Genomic DNA, 15144 nt, shown 5'->3' on the forward strand with positions numbered 1-15144 from the left:
GGATACCCGGTGTCCGAAAGGGTAGTTCTGGCATTTTTTAAAAAATCTGGGGTGCCATTTCTAAGCCCTGGGGTGCCAAATCCAGAGCTCGTTGGTAACCAAACTTGTTACTATTCTAGAAATGAGATTATCTGATCTCCTTTCCAAAAAAAAAAATTCAGATTATCTAAATCTCTTTAATTTCTCTCCGGTTGTGTGCAGCCATAAATAGCTCTATTGGCTCGGTTGAGCTGCATTGACATGGTGGGATTGTCCTTTTACTCTAACGTTAAAGTTTGTAAGAGAGTAAAAATAATAATTTTAGAGTATAAGAAGAATTGTAAGTTTTCCATAATGAGTAAGAGTAATGAACAACTATACATATATTTATAGGTTCGGTATCTTTAGTAATTGTCATTGTAGGTCGTTAGGGAGCCTTATAATGACTTCTGACATCGTGGTTGCCTTTGGACAGTCTTGCTTGATTATTAGTACGTAGGTTATCGTGCAACCGATAGGTCTTAGCTAGAATGAGACATTTCTTAACTAAGTCACATTGCTCGCCTATATAATACTCACTTAATTGTGAGACATTTGAGCCGACAAAGATGTTATTGGGCCATTTAGCCTGTTGGGTCGGCCTGAACATAGCCACGGTTGGCATGTAGAGTGTAGACTATGATATGTCAAGTTTCACTAATGTTGTTGAGCAATATCTACTTGGAACCTTCATTTGCTGAGATAGGTTCTTGTTGTTTTTACTTGATTGCCTAAGGACCAAGCACTACAAGAAAATATGTAATTACTCATAGCTTTTTACCAACGACTTGAAAACCTCACAAAATCATGATGTTACCGACGGCATGGTCGTCTGTAATTAGGCGGGAAATGGTTTTTTTGGTTGTATTAGTTTCCACCAATTTACTAATGGCCAAAGGCGTTCGTAATTTCAAAAAAATTAGATTAGATTGTCATCGACCAATAACTTTGTGGACCAACTAATGCTTGAGCTTGAGATTGCCCTCACATTTTGAAACTTTTGTTCTCGGACATCTCCAAATATCTCATTCCCAACTTCATCCAGACCCTTGGGCTCTTGTGAGAACTTGCGAAAGGATAATTGTTTGTCCACACCTTATCTTTGAGGTGAAAAGAGATGAAGTGGGAGGGAGATAGGAAGAAAAGAAAAAGTAAGAGAGAAAAAGTACAAAATATGATAAATGATAAAAGGAGAGAGATAGAAATAAAAATATGTGAAAATGAAGTGTATAACATATAAGGTGTGTATATATCATTGTTGATGCTTACGAAATCATGTTCGACTATTTTTCTATATTGGTGCCTTCATCATTATTCTTCTTTAAGACTTTAACCCCCTCTCACCAACCAGCATGTAAAAGTTTACCTATTTACAATGTAGTTATCGGCGAGGTATTGTTACTCTTTGTAGCCATGCTGGGAGGAAGATCATAGAGGGCTACCCTCAATTTTGTAAAGATTGGCTTAAGGGGGACTTCATTTTTGCCTCGGCCTCTTCCAACCAAACTCCTTTTTGGATAAAGGACGACGACACTCAGAGGAGTCCACCCCTTGCTGGAATAAGAGTAACTTCTCGAAAAAGGTGAAAGAATACTTCATTCCTTGAGCTTCTTTGATATCGAATGAACACAAAATTATCAATATCCTATTCCCCCTTGTCTTTAAGAAACATAAAACCATTACCTCCTCGAGAGTAAATCAAATGTATGTACCCGCTCTTAAAGAACATTTAGGTAAATTATAACTTTGTACTTGTTTTCTCTTTCATATTGGTCCATTTTCAGAAAACACTGACATGTCTTCATCCGACTTCATGGCCGAACTACTTGATATTGACTCCAAGCAAAACCCCTTGAAGATTTCCCAAGCCAGTAGCGCCAATGTCTCACCACAACTTACATTTTCCATTTATATTCTTGACTATTATTCTTCCTTCTCATTTTCACTCCCAACAAAACATTAGTCTTTCTTAGAACCTATTTGGTTTATCATTTGCAAACTCAAACTTCCGCTTCCAGACTTATTCAGGCTTGAGCTCTTGTTTAGATACTTCACCTATTAAATTAAAAGCAAGTTTCCAGGACTGAAACTTAAGTTTAACTTAAGGAAATAATTAACAAGATATAAACTCAACTACTATATAAAGTAGCATCTTAAAATCACTACAAGGGTACAATCTAATGAGAAAAAGAAAAAAACTCAATTACCAAACACCTCTAGTTAAATACATTTTAAGTTAGTTCAAACGTTTTACCAAACACACTCAAGTTAATTCAAATGATAATTTATAAACCCAATTTTTGCATGAGATTTTCAATGTACAATTCTTAGGAATCAACAGTTGAAGCCTCCTTCGGGGACCAGCCTTGACTTTTTCCATATTAAGCCACTCGATTCACATAAGAGAAATCACAACTAAACTCTACAATTGAAAGAGATCACATTTTCTGTACACATGAACACGACTTTGGCATTGTACATTGACAAGAGTTTTTCTCTTCCCAAAATCAACATAGATAGATACCTGAAAAAAGGAAAAAAGAAAACAGAATCACGTGAGAGAAATAGTTAATTGACCTTAGATCATTTGAAGAAGGTACATGAACCCATAAGTACATATCAATTATCAAAGCACTAGAATAACTTTTAAGGTTGGATCTAGTGAAGATTCCATTTCAACCCACTTAGCCGATCATTAGATTTGACACCCCAATCATTAGAAATGTCACCCCACTTACGGAAACTCAGTTTCCGAAATATTTCGGAAATAAGGTTTCCGAAGCACTTTTTTACTCAAAAGTGTGGTTTTTTACTCAAAAGTGTGGTGCTAGATGTATTTTGAACTAAAAATCACGAATTAATTTCGGAATCTAAGATTCCGAAATAATTCGGAACTTAAAAATCCGAAAATTAGGGGTGTGAAATCTAATGGTTGGGGTGGCAAATCCAGCTCTCATCGCTCCACTTAGCCCGGTACACAGTTTATAAAATTGAAAACTACCGGTCAAATAAAATATCACAAGTTGCAAGTTGGTGATCAGTATCCAAGGGTTTGTCTTTATCCTGTACCTATAGGACCCTTCAAGATATATACACACATCTCCACTTCTTTTCCACCTCCACTCTATTTATTTCTTTCTTTTTTATCAATCAAATCACATATCACATCTTTACTTTCTCTTTCATTTCTTCATATCTCTCTCTTCTTCCACCTCTCAACACCTCAAAAGTGAGGTGTGAAGATATAATTATCCTTCAAATAGCACGGCTTCAAGGGAACCAAATCAAGTTTACCATTGGATAAACCACTGACAATTTTGTTAGATGACCATATGAGCTATGAAGAGGTTGTCTTTGGTCAGAACTCAGAAGTCAGATTGCAAAATAAAGATCTAAGGGTCCCTATCAGGGAAAATTGATGTACATTATTTCTTAATGCACCTAGAGTATACATGCACATATTGTTGAGAGGTCTAACTGACGTACATTGATTAGAAATAAATCTAAATGAGCAATTCTCACGCCTAAGCCGGCTTTTAAGGTAGAGTTAATCGAAATTCTAATATGGTATTAAAGTCTATCATATATCTTCTAATTGGGCCGCTCATATGCCATAAATGGATCAGCCGCATATGTCCAACTATGCAATTGTTCAGTCCTGGGCGTGAGTGAGAGTGTTGAGAGGTCTCACATTATATGACTAATTAAGTTAATATATAGGGTACTCACTCCTAAGCTAGCTGAGATAGAGTTAGGACTAACCAAAATTCTATTACATATTATTCCACATCAACATATAATATTGTATTTAGTGCTTAATTTTTTTATGAAAAATAGAATTAATATTTCTTATGTAAATAAAAATAAGAGGTTATGATCAATTCAATGAATCACAATTAAAGTTTTAATCTACTAATCAGAAGATTTGTGAAAGTACCATAACTTATAATCTTTCCTTTTCTTCTTTATAATATGAGAAAATGAATGACATCATTGTCTGTTTATGTAGGATTATCTTATTATTATGTCAAGATATAAGAGACAAACAGACAACTTATCCAATGTTCCTGCGATTTGAGAGAAACCTTACATAAGGAAAAGAACGACAAGGTCACACAACATGTGATGGGTAACAAGCAAAAGGTTACCCTAGGTAACAAATAAGAGGTGAAAACCTGAGAGAAATTCGGCTACATTTTATATGACATTTCCCTAATCAGATATTTGCTCATGTTAAAGTGCCTTATTATTTTAAGGTTATCAAAGCATGTACCCGTTAGATCACTTTATGTACCCTTGAAAATTAAATGAAGGTTGCTTTGATCCATTACTGGTTCCCACTAGGGTGGGTAACTTTGTTTTTTGGTCCACCGGTGGACCAAAGGGCAAATTTGGTTTTTCTCTTTCTTTTTATTTTACTTTTCCCCCAAATCATTTTCTCCCTCCTACCCTCTCACTCATTCCTACAACCATCTTCTACATTCTTCCCAAACCCAGAAAAAGACAACCCCCAGTCCCCCACCACCGAGCAACTACAACCCACATCCACAACAACCCCCACCACCCCAACAATTCAACAAATCTAATACATAACCCCAGCAAAATCATGTAAATAACCCACATCCAGCAAGAACTCCTTCTCTCTCGACCCACATCATCACTTCATTTGTCGGAGGTGGTGGTGGCGAGGTCACAATGGCGGCGCGAACGACGGCAGTGGTCTCTTATCCTCAACCCGCACCCTTGCACCCTCCGACGACCTCTTCCCTTTACTTTACCTTCTTCCCTTTACTTTTTCCCTTTCCTCTTCCTCCCAACCATCCACCAACTGCAATTGAACCATTTAGAATCAAAATCATTGCACAAAACCCATTAACATAGCAAAACTGATAAAAATCACAACGTTAATTTCCCACAACAGAAACTTCAAGAACTGAAGCAAGAAAAGTGACCCAAGAGAAAAAAAAAATCAAAAAGAAAGAAAAGGGGGTTAGGAAAATAGTTTCCTGAACCGCGATTTCCCTGCGTTCCGACTTGGAGCAGGTACTGGCGCACGTTAGCGACGGTGGCCACCGCGGTGATGCGGCGGAGGTCGCGATCTGCTCTTCCTCTTGTCCAACTAGTCTACCTTAGTCACGGATCTTGCTGCCATCGTTTCATCATCACAGGGCCGATCTAGTTCACCTTCTTCTTGCGAGAGTGCGGCAGTCGAAGGAGGAAAAGGCATCGGTGATGTGGGGGATTGAAGGAGGTCTGGTTATGGAGGTTGGTGGGTTGAATGGGTTTGCTGGGGCCTGGGAAGGGAGAGGGAGTGAGAGAAGGGTTTGATATTTTACATTTTTACCCTTTTAGTTTTCAATAAATCCTAACCGTTGATCTAAAGAATATTCTAAGATTCCTTAATCCAATGGTGTTTAAGGGGTGGTCCACCGGTGGACCAAAAACAAAATTGCCCACCCTAGTGGGAACCCCATTACTTGCAAGTTGCAACAAACACAAGAAGCAAAAATAGAGAATGAGAAATTGGTCACATCACAGCAACCAACTTGTCACATATAATTGGTGGGTGGATCAGTCTCATAGATGTTGCACAGGTGTCTACCAATACTAAAAGCTTGCCTTGAAAACTAATTCAGGAATATTATTCACAAAAGAAAAACAGCTTGCAATTTTTCACATGCTCCTTCAGTTCAAGAATGGGTAACACCCTAAAACACTCCAAAATACTCAGCCTAAAGCTAAAATGGTTTCAACTCTAACATAGTAAAGTGCAACCAAACAAATCATGATCAGGTAGAGTAGGTTACACTACACATTGAGAATGAAATAACAAGAGGGAATATCTGACAGCCTGTATTTGTAATATCTACCACACAAAGTGTATAAATTATAAGAGAAAAACCATACCCTTTTTTGTCATTATGTAAGGAACGGGATTGAATGAGAATTTTTCATACTGCTCTCCCACTCACTTTACACTTTCTTTAATCACTTTCATTCTTTCCATCAAATATCCGATCATGTATCTCTCTCCCTATCTCATTGTACTCACATTCACAATTTCATGCATGTTTGGATACTATGTGTAACACTACAGTCAGCTAGCTAAAATAATGGTGGACAGAAGTAATTTTCCTTAGCATTTACAGATGTGAATTGTGAATAATACCGTGATTTTGGCTTTATTATGATTTTTAACCATCTATCCAAACATGCACTTCTTCTAGGTTAGAGAATTGATTATGAGGTTGAGAAGCTGATATTATTAGTAAAAAATCAGAATAACTAACCCTTAAACTATCAAGCCTTTTTTTCTCTTGTGACAAATGGATTCTGCGGTTTCTACTTTCAATCGAGTAAACAGCCATTCTGGTCCTTGAATGTGTTCACTTATGACGGAGTGGTCCTCAGACTTTGGAAATGAGCTTTTTTCATCCCTGAATGTGTTGCCGTCGGTCAAGTTAGTCCTTGGTTCAGTTTTCCGTTAGTCCCTGAGACGGAAAATGTCAAATGTCACCATTTTTGCCACATGGCTTGACACGTCATCAATTACACACATCTTATTATTATTTCAATTTAGTCCCCTCAAAAAATTAAAAAAAAAAACTCTGAATTTATTAATTCAAATTTTCACTTAAAAAAATTCATCTTGACACTAGTTTGTTCTTTGTTTCATTCCAGTAACCAATGAATGAATCCAAGATCAACCAATTTAAGCTGATTTGTAATTTTTTTCCCCTTATTCTGTTACATTTCAATATCACATCTAATTTCTAATTATTTTTAATCCTTAATTTCTGAACTGAAAAACAAAAACTCTCCCTTATTCATCGCTCATCTTCGTCCCCTCTCATCCTATCAACCTCTGTCTTCCTGCATAGATGAAAGTTGCAGAATCTCACACACCAAACGCTCTCTTCTTCCAAACATCTCTCACAACTACCACAAATCTCTCCAAATCCATCCCACCGCCCTCACAACCTTCAATCTCTCAAGAGATTAATTGCATCTCCATGTCACCCAACTTAATCAAATCTCCAAATCAAATCCCCAGAGAGCCAGAACGAGATTGAGAGAGCTTGGATCGATGTAGACGAGATGAAACGAGCGAACAATTTTTTTGCTGACGAGGCCTCCGCTGCTGCTCGCCAGATCGAGGATGAGGCCTTTGCTGCCGCTGGTGGCTCCACCGCTGCTGATACCGACTGCATCGAGATCCTCTAGGTGTACTCCAAAGAGAGCAGCAAGCGGATGCTCGATCGTGTCAAGGCCAGAGCCACCACAGGTTCAAAACCCTCACTCTCTCCCTCTTCTTCTCTATCACCACTTCCCCTTTTCTTCCCTAAACAAAACCCTAATTCCTCTCCCTTTCTCTCCTCCAATGGCGAAATCCATCATCCCAAACGCGACGGTGTCCTCCGCCGCCGCCTCACCGGACATTCCCACTTTGGTCAGGACGTCGTCCTCTCATCTGATGGCCAGTTTCTGCTTCCTGGGACCGAACCGTCAAGGTTTGGAACTTGACCAATTGCAAGCTGAGAAACACCCTCGCTGGGGAAAGTAACAGATTGATTCAGAGATTGGGGAAAATTGGGGGAAATTTTGTAATGTAAATGAGAATTAGGGTATGTTGGTTACAATTTTTGGATACAATTTTTTTTGTTTTTTTTTTGTTTTTAATTTTGCTGATCTCGTTTGTAGTTTATTTCCATGGAGGATGAAGATTTGAGGATTTTGTGTTTTGTTTTTTGGAAATGATAGAAAGAAGAATGTGAGATTGATGATGAAGATGAAAATGAGGTTGAAGATGATGATTGAGTGATTTTTTGTCATTTGAATTAATAAATTCAGAGTTTTTATTTTTTAATTTTCTGAGGGACTAAATTGACATAATAAGATGTGAGTCATTGATGATGTGTCAAGCTAATGTGGCAAAAACGTGACATTTGACCTTTTCCGTCTCAAGGACTAACGGAAAACTGAACCAAGGACTAACTTGACCGACGGCAACACATTCAGGGATGAAAAAAGCCCATTTCCAAAGTCTGAGGACCACTCCGTCATAAGTGAACACATTCAAGGACCAGAATGACTGTTTACTCAAATTAGGTCATAACCATTAGCCAATTGTGGAATGTTTTTTTTTCTTTATGCAAAATGTCAAAGCTAATTTATGCATATCCATAACCAAAAGCACCAAAATTAGACAGTGACACTAAAAATAAGAAAAAAAAACTTAACAATTAAAAAAATAGAGAATAAAATATATGATTTAAAAAAGATAAAGGAAAAGTTGCCACAAACTAGAGTGTGTAAATTACACTTCACTTACCTTAGCTCAACTCAGTCCCGGAAAATGACGTCATCGGCGATGTCCATCAGCGGCGTGAGACACTCCGGCGAGAATTTCCTCGCGAAGAGGTAGGAATAGCTGGAATTCGACTCCCTAAGGCGGCGAACGAGCTCCGGCGAGACCTCCGGCGGGGTATAAAGGTGCGGGTGGCCATCCCAGCAACCGGTCCAGTTCACTCTCGTGAGCGTGAACCCGGTGCAGCCGTTCGGGTCCTCCATGGAAAGCAGCGTCGGAAAATAGTGCTCTTCCGGGTAACACGGCTCCTCCGTCAGGCAAGGAAGCCGGAACTTCCTCCAGAGCCTCCGATCCCGGAGAACAACCACCGCATGCCGCCGGGTCAGAACAAAGAACTGTGACCCGACCCGGAAAGCGTCGAACGTCACCTCCGGCAGCATCACGTTCTCGCCGCGCGCTGTGTAACGGTCGTAGAGGTTCAACTCATCGGAGATAATCTCGATGTAGCTCCGGTACCGGAAACTAGAACCGGCGAGCGAGGCTAGCCGGTTCTTGAAGAGAGAGTTGTAAACGAATCGAAACGAGAAGAGCGGAATGCAGTGCTGGGAGATAAGAGCGAAGTACTCGTTAAGCGGGTCGTCGAGGACGGCGGAGGCGAGGAGGCGGCGGGTGGCGGAGATGAGTGTTGGGGAGGAGCGGTAGGTTTTTTTGGAAGTAATGAAGCGGCGGTGGAAGACGCCGCCGGGAGAGACGACGGCGGAGGAGGGGTCGGCGTGGATGTAGATGTTGTAAAGGTGGTGGTGGCCGGTGAAGAATTTCTCCCAGAGTGGGGCGAAGGTGAGGTTGGAGTTGGTGAGGAAGAGGAAGGCGATTTTGGGTTTGGGGTTGGTGGTGGTGGCGCGTGCGGCGGAGGCGCGGTGGAAGAGGTAGAGGTCGTCGGCGTCGGAGGTGAAGGGTGAGGGGAGGGTTTGTGGGGAGAGGAAGAGAAGGATAGGGAGAGAGAGGATGAGAGTGAAGGAGACAAGAATAGGTGATGACAACATTGGATTTTGATGATGTTTTTGGTTTTGAATGAGCATGCAACAGTTTATGCTAAAATTTTGATATGATTCAATGATGGAAGATTGGAATTTGGAAGGGAATGAATGAATGAAAGAGAGTGAGTGAGTGAAGATGGAAAATGTGAGGGTTTATTTTTTGGGTTTTCAGTTACTCATTTCATTTTTCTTTTAGTTTTACATGATGTTTTTTGAAAGGAGTTTTACATGATGTTGGTTCTGTTGTTAGTGGAGTTAGATAAAATGAGAGGACTGTGAAGGGGTTTTGCATGAAGGCAACTTGATGATAAAGACATTTGTATTGTATGTATGAGAAAGAGATAATGGGGATGGCATGGTTTTTGGGTATGCGTTTTGGATTTGGATAGCTAGGAAGAGGCGTTTTGGTTGAGGAAAATGGGAATGAACAGATATGACAGATATTTTTAATTTTTGATTTTGTTTCATTGTCACCTTCTTCCTAGGAATTATGTATGTTGTTAGATCTTTCAAATTCCAATTGGGTCACCAATCAAGGCTGCTTTGTCGTTTGGATTGGCAATTGATTCCAAATTAATTAATCAAATGCAGTTGCAAAGATTCAACCACAAGCTGAATTTATTAATTATCATAAATGGTGATACACATTTTTTGGGACACCAGATACACTCAGTGTATGTTGGTTGTTTTTTTTATAGGCATGTTGGTATATGAAAGAAAAGTGAGAAAAAGAAAATGAAATGAAAGGTAGAAAAAAGAAAGAAAGAGAGTAACAAATGAGATGATATTTTTTTTTTGTCCTTTGACCACATGTAAAATATCACAATGGGATTAGAGAAGAAATTAATCAATTTAAAAGAAATCATAAAATTCTAATTAAAATTTCGTTGGGCCCCTTAGGAGTAGCCCCGCAAATTGCAAATTTTTATTCATTTTACCATTTAATAACTCATAATAAAATCATATCAATAAAGAAAAATTTGCAACTTAACGAATTCAAGGAAACTTTTCAAGTAATTAAATATTATTTAATGGACGAAAATGAGAAAATTTATAAGCCCGATCTATACAATAACATCATTTTAAACCCATTCCATTTGAATTGGGATTTTATCCATCCTAATTATTGTGAAAAAAACGTTTCCAATAATTAATCCAGTCTCCATGGGGAAAGGGGGCTCACGTGACTAATCTGGCTTGAGATACAATAATGATGTTCCTGGCCACAAAGATATTATTTTTTACCTCAGAGAGGATCGAACCCGGGTCAGAAGCCTAAACGAAATCCCTTAAGGAAATGCACATTCACCACTTGTGTCACCCCTTGTGGTTAATGAGATAATATTTAGATTGTTTTGGTTGTAGATAAAGTGAAAGAAAAATAATAGAAGAGAAAAGTATATGTTTGTAGAATGATATAAATATCCTCAAGAAGAAATAAAATATAAAAACATTTTTTTTATAAAAAAAATATAATTGAAGATATCTATAGCTATCTATCTATCTATACTTCTTCTATCTATCTATCTATCTATCTATCTATCTATCTATCTATCTATATATAAAGGAAGAGTTTATGCAACCTTGGGGGCAAATCTGTCATTCAACAATGAATTCTATAAACTGTGAAAGATGAGCATGGATATTTTAGTAAAAACGCATTTTTTTTGCCTATATTGAATCTCAGCCGTTCATTCTACATAACCTTAGAAAGAACATTGATCCAACTTCAAAGTATCTAATAATGTCACAAGAACCTTTCAAATCCTGCAATCATATTCACATAAAAAAGTAATATAAAATTTAACATTTTAAATTTAAACATTAATTAATGTGTGGTTTTTAATAACATTGATTTTTCATATTCCATTAGGTTAATCAACAATTCTTTAAAAATCATGCATACTTTTTTTTATTAATTATGTGATTTTTTGAGTGATATATAAATATGTTATTTTGTTAGCACATATATGTTTAGAGCATTATTTAATGTTTGTCATATTTTTTTAATATTTTTATCAATGTTACAAAATAAAAATAAGGAAGACATTTTGGTCAAATAGCTCTCTCCCTCATGTTTTCTCATCTTAATAGCGGAGAAAAAAATGTGTTGTGGGAGAAAACTTATTAATTTGTGTTTTTTTCTCTTTTTTTTTCCTACTTATTTTCATCTCTTCCAAACAATTCCTTATAATTGTTTTTAACCTTCACAACATATCAACACGTTGTAACATAATTGTCAAATAGTTATAGTTGAACTCCTTAAGCATTTAGTTTAGTGTTCAATCCCTTGCGGTGCGTATGAAAAAATATTTGATGAAAAATGTTTACCTACTTAATGTGATCTCAGAGTCTTGAGAAATTAGTTTAATGGCCAGCGATTGTGGATGTAAGAAAATTAAGTATATTCATACTTGTTAAAATTTCAAAATTTCATCTTTATATATTTTTTGGTACATCTTTATATCTTAAATATATTATACTTTTATGCGTATTTATGAAGTTTTATTTAAAACTAATATATTTTAATTTAATGAGTAATTTATATTTCACTATCAATCGCACATCTCGTGCAACGCACGAGTAAGATAGTAGTGATATAGGAATGACACGTCTGATAATCATTTTCAATCTATAATTAAGACGTTACAAAAAAAAAATCAGTTGTATATTTTTAAAACCATTAGTTGTAGTAAATCATATAATAATTTTATTACTTATTTCATTTATTTTAGGGGAACTGTACCGAACACCCTTGAAGTTTATTATTGTTGCATTGGCATTCTTTTTATTTTTTATTACGACAATAATCACTCTTACTTTATTGAGAACATTACAATAACCTCTTCTTAGATTTATTAACATTGCATCAACCTCTCTTAAAATTTATCGTTGTAAACTCAGCACTACCCCTCTTTCTTTTCAATAATATATGAAAAATGGGAGGTCCTACATTCTATAAACTATAGGGAAAACGTGTGCAATAATGACAAATCTCAGGAGAGATAAATGCAATTACTATTTATTTTATTAATTTTAATAAAAAATTAAAAAGTAGCATATTTTATTTAACTAATAAAATAAAATAACTGTTTAGTTAAAGAAAAGTTCAGTTTATGGTATATGTACTCTTGCCACTATATTTGACCTTTGAAGGATAACTCAAATAATAAAAGCCAAAAGACATATAAGTTGAGATAAGAAAATAAAAAATTAATATTAAAATAATGTAATTTATCTTTCGGATGTAAAAAAAATATTAACTATATATCCTTGATTTTTGATATAATCTAGACTCTAGAGACTGATTTTCAAAGATAGATACGAATATACGACAGTAGTGTTATCATTATGTTTAAAAACAGGACCACAATTATTCTAGGGTAAGTACGTGAATGAATATGGTGGGACATGAATAAATCAATGATATGAAACGTGTAATTAGAATGGAATGAAATGAAGCGTGGAGAACAGAGACAGACAATAAGGTATATATTGGGGTTAGAGAGGCCAATAAAAGAGAAACTCTTTATAAAAGTGTGAGGTTCTATACTTCTCTAGCTAATAGTAGCTCACTTTAATTTTTTGCTTTTGTTTGATGAGTGCAGTGAGATGCAAGGAAATGTAAGAGTGGGGGCATGCACGACAAGAACAAGTGGTATTTTGCCATGAGTGACTGCGAAGGGAAATAGGGTGGTGGATGCTGTGGGCTGTAGATAGTGGGACTGAGAGAGAGAATGAAAGGAAAAGAAAAAAATTAAATAAAAAACCATCAGTTGTGACCTCCTTTGGTTAGTTCTACTGGGAATGAAATCTTTTATTCACATAATTTGACTTTACTTTTTTCCGAAATAATGTTTCATTCACACCTCTCTTGAAAGTGGAATGAAGAGAGAGATAAGAAGAAAATGAAAAGTAAGAGAGAGGAAGTATGTTGTTCCGGTCTAAATCTCCGGTCAGGGCTAAGCAATTAAGCAACAAAAGTAGAAAATGACAAGATAGCAAATGAGTAAAAAAGTGTTGGATCCCCCACCGCATGGGCGGTGTCCTCTTTATATATTATGAAGTTTTGACCCGTTCGGGTCATGGGTCGCCTGGACCAATAGTACAAATTCAGTAAGCCCACCTGATACAAATATTGTAAGCCCAATAACAGTACACAAGCCCACAAGACACCCAAGCTTAAAAGCCATTTTAAGGTGCAGCGTGTCTTTTAAGCAAGCCCACAGTACAATACTCAAAGCCCTTAAACGTTTAAAGTCAATAATCGCTAAACTTAAATAACTGTTATATTCAAAAGATGTCACATAATGAACAACATAAGCCTAAACATAAGCCTCGCCCCTGTAGCAAACAAAGGAAGCTTCGCCTTCTTCAATAAGCAAAAAGAAGCTTCGCCCTTGTTGATTACTAAAATTACTCCACCTGCCCTCTTTTTTAAGATTCTGACTGAAATCTCCTCCCATCACTTCACTGTCACATTCCTGTCATAATCACAAATAAGATATGCAAATATTTTGAAATTTGAAACCTCATGGTGAAACGACGCCTGACGTTTCCCAAAATTCGCCTCCACTCAGCATTTAATCTCCACTGACATAAATCTACCAACGGTACAAAAGCAATAATTACCTATCCTTAACTCTATCTACACGCAAACCCGTTCTCTTTCCAGAAACGTTTTCAAGGTAAAAATTAAAGGCCCTTAAAGAGACACGTTTCAAAGCTCATCGATTCTGCCTAAAGATGAATCGACGCGCCTGGAACCCACCAACACTATAAAACGCGACTCAAAATCTTTTTCTTACCATTCTCTACCTTCCCAACTTTTTAGTAACTTTCTCTATAATTCTAAACAATACTCACTGCCTTGCCTCGAGTACTTGAAGAATTTATGGGATTTTCACCAGAAACACTTCCCATCTCCTTCCAGATCTTATCACCTCTCTTCCTGGTAATCTCTTCTTCTCTTAAACTTTTACTCATATTTTCAACTTTTCTTTATTTTTCATATCCTACTTCCTTCAACTTCTCTTAAACCCCCTCTCTGTTAAACTCACAGCACCCAATTACTTTCTGAATATAGATAATTTCCCCCAAACTTAAACTTAAATATCCACCCCACTCCGTCACTTACTCACTAAAAATTCCTACCTGACAAACCCCATTTCCTCTTGATTTTCAGGGAACCCTGCCCCCAAAAATGGTTGCAAAAAATCTTCGTAAATCACCTAAGAAACGTAAAGAGGCTCCAGCCGCTGACTCTTTATGGATCTCTCGGGCGGTTGCTACTAGATACAGCGACTTCCGTACTGTATCCAAAGTAATGGATTTGATAACCCAATATAACTTTAGGGCTGACGGTAATGATGCCCACTTAGATATAGTTGCCTGCGCCCCCGACGAACCCTGCTGTTTCGGTGAGCCCGACCCCAACGGTAAAAACCATACTTACTTTTTTAAAACTATGTTTCAAGACCTTGACTACAAACTTCCCCTTCCAGATTTCACTTGCTCAAGCCTAACCTTGATGAATATCGCCCCTACTCAACTTTCTGCTAACGGTTGGGCGTACCTTCGAGCTTTTGAATTACTATGCACCTGCTTAGGCATAATACCCACGTGCAAAAAGTTTTTCTCTTTCTTTGAAACTACTGCCATGAAGGTAAAAGGGGAATATATTTCCTTGTCCTCTGCCAGGGGGCGTGGGGTATTCACCCTCTTTAGAAGTAACTTTAAACACTGGAAATCCTAGTTTTTCAAACTAAAAGAATCCGAACA

At 37.2% G+C, this 15144-nt stretch overlaps 1 protein-coding gene across 3 annotated transcripts; it reads right to left on the reverse strand.

Annotated features, from left to right (window-relative positions):
* Positions 1-2131: 2131 nt before the first annotated feature.
* On the reverse strand, positions 2132-9636 carry LOC130722850 (glycosyltransferase BC10-like). Of its 3 annotated transcripts, none has more exons than XR_009014107.1 (3): positions 8351-9636; positions 4292-4846; positions 2132-2542 (listed from the first exon to the last, which is right to left on the reverse strand). XR_009014107.1 is itself a non-coding variant. In XM_057573704.1 (2 exons), the coding sequence occupies exon 1, from the start codon at positions 9403-9405 to the stop codon at positions 8362-8364; it is 1044 nt and encodes a 347-aa protein (XP_057429687.1). In that variant the 5' UTR covers positions 9406-9634; the 3' UTR covers positions 2132-2542; positions 8351-8361. The 3 variants fall into 3 exon arrangements, 1 of the variants encoding a protein (XP_057429687.1); XR_009014108.1 differs by lacking the exon at positions 4292-4846 and adding an exon at positions 6309-6509; XM_057573704.1 differs by lacking the exon at positions 4292-4846 and having other exon boundaries at positions 8351-9634.
* Positions 9637-15144: the final 5508 nt, after the last annotated feature.

This window comes from Lotus japonicus, chromosome 6 (genome assembly GCF_012489685.1).
Source record: "Lotus japonicus ecotype B-129 chromosome 6, LjGifu_v1.2".
Classification (NCBI taxonomy): domain Eukaryota; kingdom Viridiplantae; phylum Streptophyta; class Magnoliopsida; order Fabales; family Fabaceae; genus Lotus; species Lotus japonicus.